The sequence below is a fragment of the Balaenoptera physalus genome (assembly GCF_965194825.1).
Source record: "Balaenoptera physalus genome assembly, chromosome: 13".
Classification (NCBI taxonomy): Eukaryota; Metazoa; Chordata; class Mammalia; order Artiodactyla; family Balaenopteridae; genus Balaenoptera; species Balaenoptera physalus.
Genome location: NC_138892.1, coordinates 98,128,963 through 98,149,572, shown reverse-complemented (window position 1 = coordinate 98,149,572; position 20,610 = coordinate 98,128,963). Strand labels below are relative to the sequence as shown.

At 44.8% G+C, this 20,610-nt stretch overlaps 1 protein-coding gene across 4 annotated transcripts in view; it reads right to left on the bottom strand.

Moving 5' to 3' along the window:
- Window positions 1-20,610, bottom strand: part of HEBP1 (heme binding protein 1) — a 41,852-nt gene that overhangs the window by 859 nt on the left and 20,383 nt on the right. The window contains exons 4-5 of one of the 4 annotated variants that reach the window (XM_082420334.1): window positions 10,746-10,866; window positions 5,607-5,780 (exon numbers count right to left, since the gene is read on the bottom strand). In XM_082420334.1, the coding sequence (XP_082276460.1) occupies window positions 5,622-5,780; window positions 10,746-10,866 (280 nt within the window). In that variant the 3' untranslated portion in view covers window positions 5,607-5,621. Of the gene's footprint in view, window positions 1-5,606; window positions 5,781-9,268; window positions 9,377-10,745; window positions 10,867-16,316; window positions 16,916-20,610 lie in introns of those variants that run through there. The other 3 variants (XM_082420337.1, XM_082420336.1, XM_082420338.1) reach the window with 3 other exon arrangements.

The following is a 20,610-nucleotide window of genomic DNA, read 5'->3' as shown; positions in this document are numbered from 1 at the left end:
CAGCTCTTCCGGGATTGCCAAAGCCTTTGGTATAATTTCCCTCTCTCCTTGCTCTCCTCATGCCCATCAGAACGTGCTCTTTCTGGGTCTCATTCCGTCGTGGCTTTCCCAGGGCCCAAGATAGAAGAACTTGCAGTTAAAAGTTCCAGCTGATATTGGTATAACATATTCTTTTTCTCTGTGGTGACGTATAATAGAACACGCAATACAGGGTCCAAGCTATACTGACCTCAGGCCACCCCCCACGCCCCCCTTCAAATTTACTTAACTCCTTGGTTCTTTTCCTGGATATTTGCCTTTTTAAAAAATGTTTGGAGGTTTTCCTTGCTTTCATTTTTTTAATGAATTATTATTTTTATTTTATTTTTAAAAATTTTTTATTGGGGTATAGTTGGTTTACAATGTTGTGTTAGTTTGCGCTGTATGGCAAAGTGAATCAGTTATACATATACATATATCCACTCTTTTTTTAGATTCCTTTCCCGTATAGGCCATTACAGAGTATTGAGTAGAGTTCCCTATGCTAGACATTAGGTCCCTATTAGTTATCTGCAATTAATTTTTTAAAATAGAAGTATAGTTGATTTACAATGTTATGTTAGATTCTGGTGTACAGCAAAGTGGTTCAGAGATATATATATCTTTGCTGTTGATATATATTCTTTTTCATATTCTTTTCCGTTATGATTTATTACAGGATATTGAATATATGGATATTTGCATTTGACAGAGGACTTCTGAAGACCCCAATCAGTGCTTGTTAGCGTGGTTTCAAGTGTCCCTGTGATCTGGCCCCTCCCTCCCCCCCCATCCAACCATATTTCCTTCAGGTCTCCTGACCCTGTGTTTTATTCAGGTTGGTTTTCTCACTCCCATCTGCTTGCCTTCTCTTAGAGGTTGTCCCTGTCCTGAACTGCCTTTTGCTTTATTCCCACTTATCCTCTGTGCTCAATTCCCATTGATCCTGCTTCCTACCCAAATACACTTTCCCTACCTCTGAGGTCTAGTTCATCTTCTCTCCTCTGTGAGCTTCCCTGATCACTCTGGCCCTCACTCATCACTCCTGCCGGGAACTCTACAACATGTAGGGTCTGTGCTGTCCAAAATTAGAAATAATATTTTCTGCCCATTTTATTTGTATTAATCAATTTATTCATAACTATAAGCAATAAATGAATGTAAATAATACATCTATTAATTACTTTTATTTGTAATGGTCTCATCCCCTTGATTAGACTTGTAGTTGCTTGGGGGTTAGGCTCCACAGTTTATGTCCCCATAGCACCTGGCCCTGTGGGGAGCACCTCCTAGGTGATGGATGGGTTGATTGACTGAAGGATTCTAATGATAGAATTCCAGGCCACGTGAAGGTACTTTTTAGCAGTGTGATTTTCCAACCAATGCTTTTAAATGGAAACCACCTGCAAATAAATCAGAATCTTAACAAACCCTGGACAAATTCATTCGGCAGTGATGTTCTATCATATAAAGGCTCTTTAACTTTATTTTTTATTTTTAAAAATTTATTTATTTATTTAGTTATGACTGCATTGGGTCTTTGTTGCTGTGCGTGGGCTTTCTCTAGTTGAGGTGAGCGGGGGCTACTCTTCTTTGTGGTGCGCGGGCTTCTCAGTGCGGTGGCTTCTCTTGTTGTGGAGCACGGGCTCTAGGCGCGCGGGCTTCAGTAGTTGTGGCACGTGGGCTCAGCAGTTGTGGCGTGCGGGCTCTAGAGCTCAGGCTCAGTAGTTGTGGCGCACGGGCTTAGTTGCTCCGCGGCATGTGGGATCTTCCCGGACCAGGGCTCGAACCTATGTCCCCTGCACTGGCAGGCGGATTCTTAACCACTGCGCCACCAGGGAAGTCCCAAGACGCCTTAACTTTAAAAAGCTTTTTTTTTTCCTGAGACAAGATGATTCTAGGGAGAAGAGTCCTCCCCTTTACTTGCTTTGGGCATAATCACGGTCTGTCTGAAGCTGTAAAAGCTAATCTAAAGTTTACGTTAAGTGTAAAGGAATTTTCCGGATGCTAAAATGTGACATCCAGGAGGAGTCACTCAAAGACCCTTGTGAGCTGTGAAATTGCTGTTAGTAGACCAACAGGAAGATTTCCCATTTAATTCTGCCAAGAGGACTATTTTGGTGGCCCAGTTCTGGCTGGCCTTTAGTCGCGGCATTCCTCACTGTTGTGAGGTTTGAGCTCCTGGTGTTCTAGTCTTCTAAGGAGATTCCTCCTGACCCCCTGATGGCTTGAGGCAGGTGAATTAATGGGTTAATGACCACAAAGCCCTTTGAGCACCTTAGATAAAAGAACTCTCACAGGTACTAATTACTGTTATTTTAAAATCTGGAGTCATAGGATTAGCCTATCTGCTCTGGGCCCTAAGGAAATGAGGGCTTCCTTTGCTTACTCACACCTCCTTACTTTTGTCTTTTATGTGGTGACAACATCACACCAAACAGCTCAGATATGGCTTTGATAAATCAAATTATACTGATTACATCGAGTCCATTGAAAATGGAGATAAAACAGTCAAGAGGCCAAACGCCTTTTGCCAAACATCTATTTGCATTGTTTCCTTCTCCCAGAAACAGGGCTGGAGGGAATGTTAAAGGTGACCTAGTCTAACCCTTTCATTAATAATAATAAGGAAGCCACCATTATAACATGAAGAATTTAGCAATAAGGAAGCAGAGGCCCAGAGAGACGAAGGGAGGTGCCCAAGGTGTGGAATGTTAGAGGGAGACGACCAGCGTTGTCTGACTCCTGGTCCCATTCTTGCTGCTGTACGAGGTTGCTTTCCTGACACTTCTCACCTCGTGAGGACAGGCCCTAAGAGAGATAAGCCCTTAGATGTGATAAGTCGGTCAAGACGTGAAAGAAAAAAAAAGATTAGGAGAGTGCATCACATACCCTTCATCCCCAAACAGCTGTCATGGCAACCATGTGAGGACCAGCTAGCTGTGTGAGATGGGGTGAGTCAGCTGGGAACATCCTTCACTCTTCTGCTCACTGCCCTCTCCAGGGCTGGCTTCATGGGGGTGCCACCAGTGCCCTTGTTCAGGGCCCAACACACAGAAGTGTCCTGTACTTGGAATCTAATGCTTTGCTGTCACTGTTTTGAAATTCTTATTAATTTAACGTTTGAATTTGTGTCTTATCAGTGAAGTCAGATGGGACAATGGAGCAGGCACGGTGGGCTTGGAGCCTCGGCTCATGCATGACCGGCCTTCCATGGTGTCTATGTCTCATCGCCCCCCTGTCTCTCTGGGACAGGTTCCCAGCCACCCCTCCATGCCACCCCAGGTGCACTGGGTCACCTGGTTTCCCCATTTCTGCCCCTGTCTCTCGACTGCTGCCACATTCCACCTGGGCTCACCTGTCTGACGTGGGTTGGGGTGATGGGGCCTTGGAAACAGGGGATTGACTTATGTCCAAGCAGGGTCCTACATTTTCATTTTGCACTGGGCCCTGCAAATTATGTAGCTGGCCCTGGGCATCTCCTTCAGTTTTCTGGTATATGATGGCTAACTTGATCAATTTCCTATCAGGATGTTAATGTTGTACAGTTTAATTGTATATTATAATGTGCAGTTAGTTGTGAAGAACCGCAGTGTTTTATTTGGGTCAGGAAATTGTGAAGACTCTCAACTGAGTATTATTTAATTAGTATTCAGAGTATTTTGGGGGAAGGAAGTTATCTGACATTTTTTCCCCAGTTGGTGGCTATTATAACTTTTTTTTTTTTTTTTGTTCGCTACATTGGGTCTTCATTGCTGTGCGCAGGCCTTCTCTAGTTGAGGTGAGCGGGGGCTACTCTTCGTTGTGGTGCGCGGGCTTCTCATTGTGGTGGCTTCTCTTGTTGTGAAGCACAGGCTCTAGGGCACACGGGCTCAGTAGTTGTGGCTTGCAGACTCTAGAGCGCAGGTTCAGTAGTTGTGGCGCATGGGCTTAGTTGCTCCGCAGCATGTGGGATCTTCCCAGACCAGGGACCGAACCCGTGTCTCCAGCATTGGCAGGCAAATTCTTAACCCCTGCACCACCACGGAAGTCCCTATTATAACATTTTAATTGAACTAATATACATTGCTCTTATACTGGGTTGTTTTATTATTAGTAGTAGAAAGAAGATGATGGGAAAATGTAGAGGTATGTTCAAGTTCAACTTCTCAATCTGGAAGTGTAAACATGACAATATTGAGAAAAATGCTGACCAATAAAAATTTTTATTTTATTTGAGCTGCATTCTGAAAAGGAAGAAGTAGATGCAAAATCTTATAATGAAGATTATTTAAGTGTGATTTAATAAAATATGCAAAGCTTAACAAAAATGACAGACAACATATAATTTGTGATGAAATTTTTACAAATGAAAACTTAAAATCTTCAAAATTAAAAACACACCCAAGAAAATAACATGGTAACCTGTCAATAAGTCCCTCACGTTTCCGAAGGGAAAATACATAAATTTATCAATGATTTCTAAGTTGTCATCTACTATTAATGAAAGAGACTTCTAATAATCTATTTAACAACATATTAAGTGGCAAAAAGGAAAACGGGTCACACAGCTGCTAAAAATTATTCTTCCAGTATGTATGGAATAGTACATATGATTTTTGAGGGTAAAATGATAAATCAGCTGACAAATTAAAAATTAAACCTCTTAGTATCTCATAATATCTCACCAAATCTGTACTACTGCAGAACATAGGGAAGCAACGTTTTAATGCAATTATAGTCTGATACAGAGTTTGTGATTCAGCTTGATAAAAGCACTGATATAAATTTCCAACACTTTCGATTAGATCGGATATGAGTGACAAAAGGATTTTTTTCTTTTTTAAAAAATATCTTTATTGGAGTATAATTGCTTTACAATGTTGTGTTAGTTTCTGCTGTACAACAAAGTGAATCAGCTATACGTATACATATATCCCCATATCCCCTCCCTCTTGAACCTCCCTCCCACCCTCTCTATTCCACCCCTCTGCCACAAAGCATCCAGCTGATTTCCCTGCGCTATGCGGCTGCTTCCCACTAGCTATCTATTTTACATTTGGTAGTGTATATATGTCAGCGCTACTCTCTCACTTCGTCCCAGCTTACCCTTCCTCCTCCCCGTGTCCTCAAGTCCGTTCTCTACGTCTGAGTCTTTATTTCTGCCTTGCCACTAGGTTAATCAGTACCGTTTTTTTTAGATTCCATATATGCGCTTTAGCATATGGTATTTGTTTTTCTCTTTCTGACTTACTTCACTCCGTATGACAGACTCTAGGTCCATCCACCTCATTACAAGTAACACAATTTTGTTCCTACAAAAGGATTTTTATAGGGGATTTTTGTGGTGTTTAATTTCACTCACAACTGGATTAGATATGATCTCTGAGTTGGAAAATATATATATATATTTTAAATAAATTTATTTATTTATTTATTTATGGCTGCGTTGGGTCTTCATTGCTGCGCGCGGGCTTTCTCTAGTTGCAGCGAGCGGGGGCTACTCTTCGTTGCAGTGCGCGGGCTTCTCATTGTGGTGGCTTCTCTTATTGCGAGCATGGACTCTAGGCTCGTGGGCTTCAGTAGTTGTGGCTCGCAGGCTCAGTAGTTGTGGCTCACGGGCTTCAGTAATTGTGGCGCACAGGCTCTAGAGCACAGGCTCGGTAGTTGTGGCTCACGGGCTTAGTTGCTCTGTGGCATGTGGGATCTTCCCGGACCAGGGATCGGACCCGTGTCCCCTGCATTGGCAGGCAGATTCTTAACCACTGCGCCACCAGGAAAGCCTGAAAATATATTGTTAATTCAGCTGTTTAAACTGGAAAACTGTAGAGGAATTATAAGCTTAGACAACAAATATGACCAGAAAAAATGACTAACAACCATGGTTTATTCATCATGAAGCTTTGGCACCTAAAGAAATTTTACTTGAACCTCACAAATTTATTGAAATCAAATGAAAAGCCAGTGAGCAAAACCTTTAGACATATTTTGTTCAGATGTTGGAGCTGGCTATATCCATTTACGTACACGGTGGAATTCCTGGTTGCCAGAAGGTAAAATACTAAGCTAAGCATAATAGATACACTCAGAAATAAGATGTAGATTTCTCGAATTGAAAAACTATCTCATTTGGCAGATATTTTTGGACATGGTATTCGGATAATAAAAGTGCACGTTTAACTGATTTTGGGACATTGTTAAGTACAATTTTGGAAGAAAATCGTGATATATTTTAACATGTCAAACACATTCAAGGATTCCAAAAGACGTGGTGGTTTTAAAAGATGGCTGTAATTCATCAAGAGACGGGGTCAAATTCCCCTCCGCTTGAAGCCCTGGCTGGCCTTAGTGATTCTCTTGTAACCAATAAAATGGGGTGGAGGTGATGTTGTGCACATTCTACCAAGGCTAGGTCAAAAGAGGCCTTGCAGCTTCAGTTTTGGTCCCTTGGAATGCTTGGTCTCTGGCTGCTTTCTCCTGAGACACAGTTGCTTTGTTCTTAGAATCCCAAGCCACACAAGAGACCACATGTAGGTTCTCTGGTCAACAGCACCAGCTGAGTCCAGCCTTCCAGCCATCGTGGCCAAAGCACCAGACATGGGAATGGAAAAGCCAGTTGGGAAATAGATCCTCTTGTTCCAGCGGTTCAATTAAACCTTCGCTAAACAGGATTTATGTACATGTCAAATGCAAGACTTACTTGCATTGCTATGAGTTTTCTACAAGTTAAAGTTTATTTCTATAGAGTTCTAAAATAGCCTAGTCGAAGCCAAAGGCACACATCTTTATAGGATCAGGTAATCTCAGAGGCACCAGCGTTCCATCGAAAGGATGTTCATTCCAAAGTCTTTAAATTTTCCTTATAAAGAAGGTAATTCTAGCTGCTGTATGTTCCCAACATAATTGTAACACATAGAATGGAAGGTTATAAAGTCAGTTTGAATGAAATAAAGTTAGAGATATGCATTGTTACATTTTGCTTTTCCCTCAAGGCCACAATCATTACTTTTGCGAGGAAAATATGAAGCTTGAAAGAAAAATGTTTGAATAAAAGATCCATTTGAGGGACTTCCCTGGTGGTGCAGTGGTTAAGACTCCGCACTCCCAATGCAGGGGGCCCAGGTTCGATCCCTGGCCAGGGAACTAGATCCCACATGCATGTCGCAACTAAGAGTTTGCATGCCACAACTAAGGAGCCTGAATGCTGCAACTAAGGCCCGGCACAACCAAATAAATAAATAAATATTAGTAAAAAAAGATCCATTTGCTTTTCAAAACTGTGAATCAATAATTGAATTAAACTTGAACAATGAAGAGAATAAATGATTGCATTTAATTCTTATACTGAAGAATGATAAAAAGACATTATGTTTATCATGTGGATTAAGATTAGAGAAAAATTTCCAGTGCTAAATAGAGAGTATTACTATATTACTAATCACAACAACCCATCTGGGTGAATTTTTAGGGTTTTCAATTTTGGTTGGATTTAAAAAGGGAAAGAACCAGGTCCAACAGTGTACCAGATGTACACACTGCTTTCTCCTCAGGTAGTACATGGAATGAATTTACAAAGAGGTAAGCACATTTGTTCACTAAATAAAAATCATGTCTAAATTTTTGTTTCTGTGTTGTTATTTAAAGTTTTTATATTCTATATAAATATCAGTAAAATACTATGCAATGTTGTCTCTGCTATGCTTTTGAAAATGACTTTTTATTATTTATTTATTTATTTTGGCCATGCCGCACAGCGTGTGGGATCTTAATTCCTCCACCAGGGATTGAACCCATGCCTCCTGCAGTGGAAGCACGGAGTCTCAACCACAGGACTGCCAGGGAAGTCCCTAACAGACTTTTTTGAAAAAGCAGTTTTAGGTTTACAGAAAAATGGAGTATAAAACACAGAGTTCCCATTCTCCCCCTTCCCCGCCTCCTACTTCAGTTTCCCCTATTATTAACAGCTTGAAATAGTATGGTACCTTTGTTACTATTGATGAACTAATATTGATACATTATTATGTATTGTTGTATTGAAGTCTATCATTTCTGACGTTTACATTTGTTCTTTGTGTTGTAAATTCTATGGATTTTGACAAATGTATAATAATGTGTATCCATCATTACAGGATCATATAGTTTTGTTTCACTACTCTAAAAATCACCTATGCTCCACCTTTTCATCCCTCCCTCTCTCCCCTACTTTGCTTTTACTTTATCATTGGTAGTAATGGGAAATACCGTTTCAGAAAACATGTGTTACGTGTGTGTGTGAGCGCTCGTTCTGGATTGAAAGGTAAAATGTATTTCTGATGCTGGGCTGTGGTGAAAAGGAAGCTTGAAAAATACTAGTCTCATCAAATGAGCACTTGCTCGCCCTCTGACTTGAGTTGGATGTTTGCTATGATCTTGGGCAAGTGTGTTGATCTCTTTAAGCTTAATAAATATTTCCTCTTCCTTGTGGGTATATTTACATAAAGGAAAAAATGATTTTTGTGATCATTTGGTCTGGGCTGAGTTAAAGAGTTTTGAAAGCAACATGATGGTATAAACCACACCAAAAGTTAAGTAAGACTGCTTAGCCTAAGAGTACTAGGAATTTTAAAGGACTTTTATACCTTAATTATCAGCGTGCAAAGTATTATGTTAAATTGAAATGTTAGGTCTTACATATTAAAGTAGCCCATTTATTTACTCCTAGAACCTCTCCCTGGAAATCTGTTGTTGGCATTGACTCACTCATGTGCTTGTTCATTCTTCTAATGACTTTTTAAAAAATTTTTATTTATTTCTTTTTGGCTGCGTTGGGTCTTCGTTGCTGCGCGTGGGCTTTCTCTAGTTGTGTCGAGCGGGGGTTACTCTTCATTGCGGACTCAGTAGCTGTGACGTGTGGGCTCAGTAGTTGTGGCTCGCGGGCTCTAGAGTGCAGGCTCAGTAGTTGTGGCTCACGGGCTTAGTTGCTCCGTGGCATGTGGGATCTTCCCGGACCAGGGCTCGAACCCACATCCCCTGCATTGGCAGGAGGATTCCTAACCACTGCGCCACCAGGGAAGTCCTTTCTAATGACTTTTTATGAGCATCTATTTCGTGCCAGCCACCGTGCCTGTGCTTGAGCTATTGTTACCAGGTCCAAGCTCATACTGCTCGCTGCATGACAGGCCAATAAATTGAGAGACGAGCTGTTGGGGCAAGTAATAGCGACTTTACTTGGAAACCAGCAGACCAAGAAGATGGTGGACAAGTGTCCCAAAGAACCGTCTTCCCCGAGTTAGAATTCAGGCTTCTTTTATACAGAAGGGGCGGAGGTAAAGTCCTGGTGCCTGCCAGACTCTTCCTGCGGCCGTTCAGATGTGGGCCTGGTTAGGATGTTTCTTGCAAGCTAAACAAAGGTATTTTAGCTTAAAGTTCATTACCTGGGAGGCAGGGTTCCAAGAGATGGGCCATTTTATGTAATTCAGTGATTAACTTGTAATTCTGATTAACTTGTAATGGAATATAAAGGTTCTTCCCTATTACAATATCATATCACATGAGGCTTAGGGCCCATCATCTGTATTCAAGTTGCTTACAGACTGGGGGTGAGTAGAGGGTAAGCAGGTAATGAAAACAGCAAATATTCTGTGTGTACACCAGCGAGGGGGTCCGAGAAGACGTTTCAAGAGGGAGAGATGTCTAAGCCGAGGGAAGCTTTGTGAAATGAGGGGTAAGAGAGCGCCAGACAGAGGAAACAGCCCCCATGATGACCAGCGTGAGCCACGGCGAGTAGGTGAGTGTGGACGAAGCACCAATGGGTGCGAGAGAAGGAGGCAGAGGGTCCCAGGCCTTGTATTTTAAGGAGTACGGATGCTACTCGGAGAGTAATTTTATATATTGTGTTTAGCTTTATATTGCATTGCATTTAATATAATTCATTTATTTACGTCTCCAGCACATCATTACGGAGCATCTCTATTTCTTTTGCCAAATCCTGTGGCTATAGTAATGACCAAAAGAGACATGTGTCTCGTGCTCAATGAGCTTACAGTTTGGTGGGAGAGCAGCCAATAAAACAGCAAAAAAAAAAAAAAAAAGGTATATATATGTATATATTTATATATAAATATTTACTGATTGTGGAAAGTACTATAAAAGATGCTGTGATGGGGAACAATGGAGTGGGGTGCCTCTGTTAGGGTGGGTTGGGGGGCCTCTCTGAGAAGCAGAAACCTGGAGAATGGGGAAGAGCCAGCCACGCCCATGCAGAGTGGGAGAAAGAGCGTTCCAGGCAGAGAGGTCAAGATGGGCAGGAGCCTGAAGGTGCCAAAGAGCGTGGAAATTTGAGAAATTGCAAGAAGCCCATTGTCTGCATCACAGAGGGTTTAGCAAAGGAGGAGAGTGGAGATGGAAGTGGGCATCAGGTGGTACAGGCACTTGTGACCCAGGGAATGGAGTCTGATGTCACAGGAAACCACTAAAGGGCATTAAGTAGGGAAGATGAATTGTGGAAAAATCACTCTGGCTGCAGACTGTCTAACCTCACAAGAAACACGAGGCATTTGAGAATGGATGAGAGGACCAGGATAGGAAGCAGGGGGCTGTCTCGAGAGTCCAGGTGAGCCGTGATGGTGGCTATGAGTTTCCTAGGATTGGGTGGGGCTGACAGAGAGAGCCAGTAAGGTTCAAGAGACCCTTTGGAAGTGGACTCTCTGTCTGGCTGGTGGTTGGGAGACAGAGAATGAAGGAAAACTGGGCTCCTGGTACCCACAAACCTGTTCCACCAGCAGCCTTCCAGCGTTTATCGGAAATCCAGCCTTCCAGTTGCTCAAAACAGAAGTCCTGGACTCATCTTGACTTTTCTCTTTCATGCTGCATGTATAGATCCTGTTGGTTCTATCTGGAAAATATATACAGACTCTGATCACTCCTCACCACTTTGATGTCACCAGCCGGGCCTGAGTCACTGCCATCTCTTGTCTGATGGCTGCAGTGGCCTCCTCACTGGCCGTCTGCTTCCACTTTTGTCTCCCAACCGCAACCCTGACCCTACACCTCTTCCAGTGTATAATCAATACAGCAGCCAGAGGGGTTCTTTAAAAAGTTGAGTTTTATTATGTCAGCCCTCTGCTTAAAATCCGGCAGCAGGCTTCTCTATTTTATAAGAGGAAAAGCCAGTCTTTACAGTGGCCTTTAAGGGAGTTCTCTGACGGGTCCAGTGGTTAAGGATTCGGCGCTCTCATTGCCATGGGCCTGGGTTCAATCCCTGGTCTGGGAACTAAGATCCTGCAAGCTGCACGGTGCAGCCAGAAAAAAAAAAAAAAAAAAAAAGAAGAAGAAGATAAAGAAGTAGGCTTTTAAGGCCTTAAATGACCAGGCCCTTCTCATTACCTCTCTGACCTTAGCCTTTGCTTATGCCGTTTCAGCCTCTCTGACCTGTTCCATAATCACACAGGCTTGCCTTTCTTAGCGTCTTTGCACTGGCTGTTTCCTCTGCCTAGAATGTACTTCCTTCCCCCAGACAACCAACCACAGGGCTGCCTTCAAGGTTTTGTTCCCTAAGATGCCTCCCCTGACCATACCCGTCAAAGTTTCACACACCCCTCTCCATCCCGTACTCTCTAACGCTGCCCAATTTCTTATCCCACTCTACTTTTTAATTTTCCACAGCCTTTATTACTTTCTAAAATATAATGTAACAAAGAATTGTTCACTGTCTCTATTCCCTACCCTACAAGGGCAAGGGTCTTTGTCTGTTTTGTTCACTGATAAATCTAATTGCCCAGAACAGTGCTTGGCATATGGCAGGGGCTCGGGAAATACCTGTGAAATGAATGAATGATGAGAAGGAATTCAGAATGTGTTTAGCCAGAGGGCAGAGCCAAATATCACAAACAATAAGCACAGGCTAAAGCAGGGCTAAGGGGGAAGACTTAGAGGCGGAGTCAGCAAAAGGTGTGTGGTCTCCCGGACTCCCACGTCTGACCGGGCACGGCTGGAGGCACTGCGGCTGACTTCATGCCGCAGGAGAGGGTCCCCACTCCTCCCCACCCTCCCCGCCCTCCCCTCCATCTTCTGTAAGAGACATTGGGAGGCCAAGCCATCAAGTTGAAATGAGGGCTTTCCCGGGGAGGGGCGGGGAATGGCCCTGATGGCAGGAGGAATGTTCTGACCTCAGATGATAGCTGCATGGGGAGGGGAAACTGCCTGAGGACCATCCAGCAAATAAGGAAGATTCGTCTCTTAGGATGAGTTCTGGGTTTTTTTTTTACTTATTTTTTGGCTGCGTTGGGTCTTCGTTGCTGCGCGCGGGCTTTTCTCTAGTTGCGGCGAGCGGGGGCTGCTCTTCCTTGCGGTGCTCGGGCTTCTCATTGCGGTGGCGTCTCTTGTTGCAGAGCACGGGCTGTAGGCGCGTGGGCTCAGTAGCTGTGGCTCGTGGGCTCTAGAGCACAGGCTCAGTAGTTGTGGTGCATGGACTTAGTTGCTCCGCGGCATGTGGGATCTTCCCGGACCAGGGCTCGAACCCATGTCCCCCGCATTGGCAGGCAGATTCTTAACCGCTGTGCCACCAGGGAAGCCCTGATTTCTGGTTTTTTTGACTTGAGCAAGTTCTTGAATGGTGGTGCTATTTAGAGAGTCGAGGAAGATGGAGGGAGGAAAAGGTTTGGGGGGACGGAAGAGTCTGAACCAAGACTTCTGTTCTGGGCGTGTCGAGTCTGAGAAATCTGTGAATTACTTGCGTGGATACGTCAAGCAGGTCACTGGATCTGTGTGTCTGGAGCTTATAGATTTATTTCTGCCTTTTTGTACTTTTTTTATGTCCAACTTGCTGTTGGCATCGTAGATATACACCAAGCTGGATGGCACACAGGCGGGCTGGCTATCACTCTCCATCCTCTTTTCCCAGCTTGCCTTCAGCAGCTGCAAGAATTGGGAAACACAATCATTCATTTACTCATCCCACAATCATACACTGAGCTTTTGCTGGGAGCTGAGAGTACAAAAACGAATACTACTAAATATCAGCACTCAGGAAAATCACATTTAGTCGGTGAGACGTGCTGACAAATACTTGAGATTTATGTACTCTGAGATGTGTGTAACTTAAAGAATAAATTAATACTTCCACCTCCTGCCAGAAAGAGACCCTCAAAAGAGAATGGATCTTAGCAGTGCCTTATGAGACCTTACAAGTGGTTATTTCAAAGTGTTTATGCTTTTTGTCACAAAACATGCAGGACAAAACTTGAGGGACAGTTCAGAGTATGTCTCCGCAATGAACCCGTTTCTTACTTCTGCATGCCTGAGGGTCACATTTTGAAAGGAGATGGGATGCATAAAAAAATCAAGTCAGGAAAAGGGATGGGCTGGAAATGCACGCTTGGGAGTCACCAGGACATGGATGGTCAGAGAACCGGTGGGCGTGATCTGCATCGTCACAGATGGGCTCATCTTGGGAGAGTGTGCAGAGTGATGTGATGCGGTAATAAGAGGACAGAGTGTGTCATCCTCCCTTCCCCCACCTTGGAGAACGCCAACATTTAAGGGCTGGGCGGGAGACAGAAGCCAATGAAGGAAGTAGGGAAGTGGTCAGAGGTGGGTGCACCTGGAGATTGACAGGTTACAGGTGCCAAAGGAGGAACCCAAGGGGGAAGGAGAGGTGTCAGTGTCAGCTGGTATAGAGGAGCATCCAACCCAGTAGGGACTAAAATGCGCCTGCTGGACTTTGTGGATGAAGGTCAGTTTCAGCGGAAGCACCTGTCTACGAATGGAGCGAAGGAGACGAACACTTTGTGCGTGGAGTGACTTGTTAGGCAATTTGTGGGGGAAATGAGAGCCCTGACATGGTGCCTGGAAAGCCAGATGGGACTGAGGCAAGGTTTTCGTCTGTTCACATTGGACCGTGGAGTGAGCACGATTATGTGGTAGGAGGAAAGCGCCACGGAAGAGGGAGAGACTGAAGTCATAAGGACAGAGTAAAACAGACGGGAGTTCCGAGGGAAGGGAGAGACCTGGCTCCCAGCACAAGTGACAGGATTCGCCTTGGCTGGCAGGTGGGACACCTCATTCTCGAGAGAGAGGCAAGGAGGCAAGGAAGGCGTACTCCACTGCGTAGCAAGCTGCTTCTCCTAAGAATGAAACGGACTCCCCAGACCCTCCTTCCTCCACGGAGCCCTTGCAGATGCATCCAAGTGCTGAAGGGTCCTCCTGATTCTTAGAGTAGCTGAGGCTTGGCTGGGCTCTGCCTCTGGTTTAGGAGACCCCATTCATTTGTGGCAAATACCCTGCGTGGGTCCACAGTGTGGCAGCCTGGAGGAAAGGACTCTGGGAGTGGAGACAACATGATTACATACACGCATTATATGTTCAGAGGCACATATGCCGGGGGGTGGGGGGAGAGGGAATTGGATGAAGGTGGCCAAAAGGTAGAAACTTCCAGTTATAAGATAAGTAAGTCCTAGGGATGTCATGCACAACAGGATAAATATAATTCTCACTGATGTCTGTTACACAGCAGAGAGGTTAAGAGAGTAAACCTGAAGTTTTCTCATCACAAGGAAAAAATATTTTTTTAAATTTCTTCAATGTTGGTTCTTCTTTTTTTTTTTTTGGCTGTGCCACATGGCTTGTGGGATGTTCCCCAACCAGGGATTGAACCTGGGCCCCGGAGGTGAAAGCCCAGAGTCCTAACCACTAGGCCACCAGGGAGCGCCCATTTAATGTTGTTTCTATATAAGATGCTGGATGTTTACTAAACTTATTGTAATAATCATTTCATGATGTATGGAAGTCATTATGCTGTACATTTTAAAGTTCTACAGTGCTGTATATTAACTATATCTCACTGAAACCTGAAGAAAAAAAAGTCCATATTTTGTAGACATTATTTAAGGTGGGACAATGGTCCTGTGTTAGTACACCAGAACTTCTTTTAGCTCACTTTTAATCTATAGAGGGAGAGAAGACAGACAGGGCTGCTGATGTGACAGGGGGCAAATAGGTTGCTGCTGGGTCTCCGTGCTGTTTCTGGAGTTATACGTTCATGGAGTTTGTTTATCTACGTTCCAGGCAGCGGCATATGCCCTAGGGACATAGGGATTATATCACTGCCACTGTGACTGAGCCTCGGAATGAATGATACAGGGAAGAGGGAGTATCCACCCAGTACACTCACTTGTACAGTCACATTCTGCCTCATCTCCTATCTTGCCAGACAAGGAAAACAGACATTGAACTGAGTGTTTAGCAGTATTTGGTCTTGGAGTTAAACTGCCTGCATTTCAATTCTGGCTCAGCTGGGTACCATCTGTGTAGCCTGGAGCGTGTTAATGAACCTCTCTGAGCTGCTCCAGTTCATCTGTAAATGGGGAGAGATGACAGTGCCTGTGACTGCCTCATAGGACTGTGGTGTCTAATAAATAAGGTAATTCGTGTAATGAGTTTGCACAGTGAATGCTTAATAAATGTTAGCTATCAATAACTCTTATTTTAAAAAATTCAAACATATCTACATTAAGAAGACTGAGCATCTACTGTACACGTACCCTTACGCTAGGGGGTGACGTGGGGACTATAAATCACTAGGAAGAGGCGTGTAGCTGGAGAGATCAGGGAAGAATTCAAAGACTCTTGAGCTGGGACTCGAGGGATGGATAGAGGATGGATAGGGAGACGTGGGGGGCGGGATTCTAGGTGTGGGAACAAGGTGAGTAAAGTGGGGGACAGTGTAGGGGAACCCCACGGAGTGCTGTTGACAGGGCTGGCCCTGCGCACCCTGGGAGGATGGCACGCCCTCCCAGTGCTGTGACCCACTGGCTCTCATCCTTACTGGCTCACCCAGGCACTTGGTTCCAGCTTAGCTACTTTCCCCACCGCCCCTCACAGCCTCGAGTCCCCTTTCCTTCTCTGCTGGCCAAGATGCACATTGACTCTTTCACTTCTATCCTCTTCAGTTAATGAAACTGGACCCCAGCTTTTCTAACGTCATCTCACCATCCTGCATAAACCCTCTGGGCAGGTCTTCCTGTCTCCACGGTTATGCATCTGGGGTAGTGATTTTTCTTCTTGGTCTATCTTTGTGGTCCCTGGAACCCTCTGTGGCCCACAGCTGCAAACAGTTTCCTCAACTTCAGAGCATGGAATCACTGTGACACAGTCACGGTAAATGTCTGTGGTTTAGAGACGATCAAGCATGTGGTGCATGTTCTCCTTCCCTGGGATCTTTGGGCTTCTATTCTGAAGGGCTTTGGAACTGTAAACACAGGATTCCTGCGGCAGTAAACACCATCAGTAGTATCTATACACCTGTGGAATTTTGGAAAATAACTACACTTCGGATTCGTCTCAGCTGTTTAAGTCAAAGATCTTTATTTCCAGTTTCTTTTTAAAGAAAGCTCTTATAAGAATCAGAGACGAAAGATCACACGTAAATCACACTTCTTCCTCAATAACAAAAATACAGTTTCAATAATTTTTAAAAATCAGTTTTTAGGGATCCAGAGAGCTGGGAAAATGCTGCTGGGTTTTTCTGGTCTACCACGGAATTTTCCAAGTCATTTAGAAGGACGCATGTGTATCGTGGGTGCCTTATTTCCCTCCACGAGAACAAGAGCCTCAGGATCTGGAACGTGCTTATTTCAGGAAATTGGCAGTGACTGATTGGCTCTGAAGGAAAGTCGGCCCTGCTGGAGCTGCACAGGGAACTTCATTTCCTCCTGGAGGAAGTGGGCACAGACGCAAGCGTCCAGGGAGCTCTGGTTCAGCCAGTTATTCATTGCTCTTCACCAGCCAGACCTCGTTGCGGCGTCCATAGGGCTTCATGGGAGGGTCATACCCAGTGCAGAAGTAGAAGTCACTCCGGCAGGTGGCTGTACCCTCCAGGGTGGTGCGCAGCTGGGCGGCACGAGCTACGTAGTCAGTTGCCCTGGCATAACCGCCAAACTGCCTGAGGACACAGAGCAAGTCACTGGTTCAGAAAGGACAGGGTCTCTGAGAGAGGGGGGGATTTCAAAAGAGTCACTCACTACTCTTATTACGACAAGCATGCTCTAGTTGTTAAGATTTCAGATCTGCCCCTTCCTACAGGGGTGGACTGAATCTCACTGAGCGTGAGCCTCGTTTGTAAAACTGGGATATGTTTCCTTTTTCTTCCAATCGGTTATGAGCATTAACTACAATCACGGATGTAAAAAACTCTAATGCAGGGCCTGAAACACAGTACATTCGGCCCTCTGCATAAGGGGGGGGGGTCTGTACCCGCAGATTCAACCAACTGCAGATTGAAAATATTTGGGGAAAAAAAAACATTCCAGAAAGTTCCAAAAAGCAAAACTTTAAATTTGCCACGTGCCATCAACTATTTACATAGCATTTACAGTAATAGGTATTATAAGTAGTCTAGAGAAGGTTTAAAGTAGATGCAAGGACGTATGTAGATTATATGCAAATACTATACCACTTTAGATAAGGGACTCCAGCGTTCTTGGATTTTGGTATCTGTGAGGGTCCTGGAACCAGTCTGGAACCAGTACTGTAGTCGGTACTAAAGGCGAGCTTCCCTTCCCTTTCTGAAATTTCCTGAAGAGATGGGAGGCTGACTTTTCCCAAAGTCATGCCTTTACCCTTTTCTCTAGCTCTCTCTGCTGCCCCAGTCGCCTCTCTTCCCTGCCTCTCTGTCGCCAGCTGTCGGGGAGGAGAACCAAGGGAGTAAGGGTGGAGCTGGAGCTCAAGTTTCTCCCACTGCAGAGCAGTTCTAAGGACAAGTAGCAGCTTTGTTAAAAAACAGAGCTACCTTGTGACCACCTAGAGGGGTGGGATGGGAAGGTGGGAGGGAGACTCAAGAGGGAGGAGATATGGAGATATATGTATATGTATAGCTGATTCACTTTGTTATACAGCAGAAACTAACACACCATTGTAAAGCAATTATACTCCAATAAAGATGTTAAAAAACAAACAAACAAACAAAAAAAACAGAGCTACCAAAGGCAGGGCCCCGAGGCAAGCTTTAAGCATGCCCCAAATAAAGAAATCACTTCTAATAAATCCTTTCTCCTGATCAAATCAGGAAAGCCTTCTTTTTCTAGAAAGTAAAGATGATTTTTCCTAAATCAGGCTTTTCTCTTGATGGCAGAAGGTGGAGACAGAGAAGCAATAAAGTTTGTCTTTTCACGACTATCATTCTCTCCTTACGTCACCTGCCTTCTCTCCAAAATTCATCCCGTGACCTACCCTAAATATACCACTCTAAATCTGGGGCTGCATTAAAATCTTTACTAGCGTCAAGCACATCCCCATTTCTAACGAGCTTTATGACTCAAAGGTCCGAATCTGCACCAAGCCAAGATTCGGCCAAATGCATTATTTTGGGTGGGGTTCTCTGACTCACGCTTTGCTCTTTTATAAGCGGTTAGTCATACTCGCTAAGCATTCAGCACATTGATTACAGGGTTACTGTTTTGAAAACACCCAGGATTTCATCTCTAAGGAGTCGGTTATTCTAATGTCTAGACAACAGCTACAGAACATGGACAGGGCTGAGACCAATTTGGGAGACAGGAGGCTTAGTCCTTCAAGTTTATTGAAGGAAGATTATAAGGCAGATGGAGAAAGGTGAGTTCTGGCTTCATGGAGGCTCAAATGAGATAAAACTGGATTAGGAGGCAGAGGATGAATATTAAGGAAGGACTGTTCTGACAATAAAAGCCTGTAAGACACTGGGCTTATTTTCGAAGAATGGCTATAGATTGAGGACCACCTGTCTGAAACGAATCAGATGCTGGATGGGGGTGGGGTGGTCAGGTGTTAAATGCCTCTGCAGCCCCCCTCTCACGCTGTGATACTAAGCTGTTTTCTGTGCAAATCGATGATGTCGGCTCTTTAAGCTACTGGGTTCTACAAACATCCAAAGGAGTGGTCCTCAAATATCTTCATTCATCAGCTGAGAGGCAAAATGGCTAGCTGTGTGCTCACATCCTACCTCTGCCACCGTCTAGCTCATGGTCTTGGGCAAATGCTTGCATTTCTCTAACCTTCAGGTCCTTCATCTGTTCAGTAGGAGTGAGGGCGTCAATTTCAGAAGGCTGTCGTAAAGATTGAGAAAGAGAAAACCATGCAAACTCCTCAGCCTCCTGCCCATCACGTGGGAAACGCACAGCAAACAGTAGCTACTGTGGTTACTTTGCAGTTTGCTCAGAACAGTCGTTCAGTTCCCTGACGCCCGAGGCGAGAGACATAATGGTGACGTAAAGTAAGATCCTGAACAGAGCGAGAGAGCTTAATGATGAAGAACTGGCTCAGTTAACAACCTCAACTTCTCAGTGAGGCCTCCTCTCAAATTGCTTTCAATCTTGGAACGCCACTCCCCTTCCCCATTCTTCCTTTCCCCTCCCTTCTTTCCTTCCTCCCTCCCTCCCTTCCTTCCTTCCTCCCTCCCTCCCTTCCTTCCTTCTTTCCTCCCTCCGTCCTTTCCTATCCTTTTCTTTCTTCAGAACTTCTCACCTTCTAACATACTATATAATTTATTCTAACATACTATATAAGTTATTCATTGTTTACGGTCTGAGGCCCCTGGTAGAATACAGGCCCCATGAGGGCAGAGATCTTTGTCACTCTTTGTCCACTGGTGTATCCTGAGCACCTAACACACATATTAGACCTCTTGGCTAAATGAACAGTCTGGGATAAATGACAGAAGTTGCTGTCTTCAGGTTGATAGACCTAAAGATGAAGGCACTTAAGTCTGTTGGCCTCCATCGTCACTCACTCATAGAATAAAATCTGAAGCACCTACTAAGGGCACAGTGGTGGGAATTCAAACAAACAAAGTGGAGGGACTGGGGCCATGTTGGAAAGGGCCTTGAAGGTCACGCTAAGGACTCTGAGCCTGACCTTAGATGCAAAGATGGACTCAGGAAGGGGTTTTAAAGTTAAGGGACTGCTGTGATCAGACTGTATTTTGGAGAGACCCCTCTGGGGTGGGGGGGTGGGAAAATGAGGGGAAGGGAGTCACGGGAGGCCAGGAACAGCTGACCGAGAGATGACGAAGGCCTGGACAAAGGCAAATGTGGGAGGTGAGCGTGGGGCGGGGAGAGGCCAGGGCGGGGGTGGGGTGGAGGGAGTCAAGGGTTCTCCAGGGCTTCCAGTTAAGTCTCTGAATGGAAACCGACACCGCCAACCAGAAGAGGGATTCGGGGCTGAAGAGTCCCTTTGGAGAGGAGGGGTGGGTGGGTTTCTCATCTGGTTTGGGGCATATTTCTACGAAGAGGCCTCGATGAAACGAATTCGTGCAACAATTATTGAGCCCCTAAGTGTGTGCTGGGCACTGTGAAATCTCCCTAGACTTGGGCAGGAACTGGAGTCAGAGATACGACCGGGGAAAGAGACGGGTCTAGCGACAGAAACTTGGGCGTCCCCCGTTGAGTAGGTGCTGGCTATGGTCACAGCGAAGAGGGGGATGAGGCCCAGGTGGTGTGCACACAGAAAGGCAGCAGGCTGTTCTCAGAAATCCTGGTCCCCCGGTGCTGGGAGGAGGACGAGGGCTCGACAAAGGCCACTGAGAAGGACCCACCTGAGTCCAAGGAGACCCGGCAGAGAGTGATGCGGAGAATGTCGTCATCATTCAGGGATTCTTAAATTCAT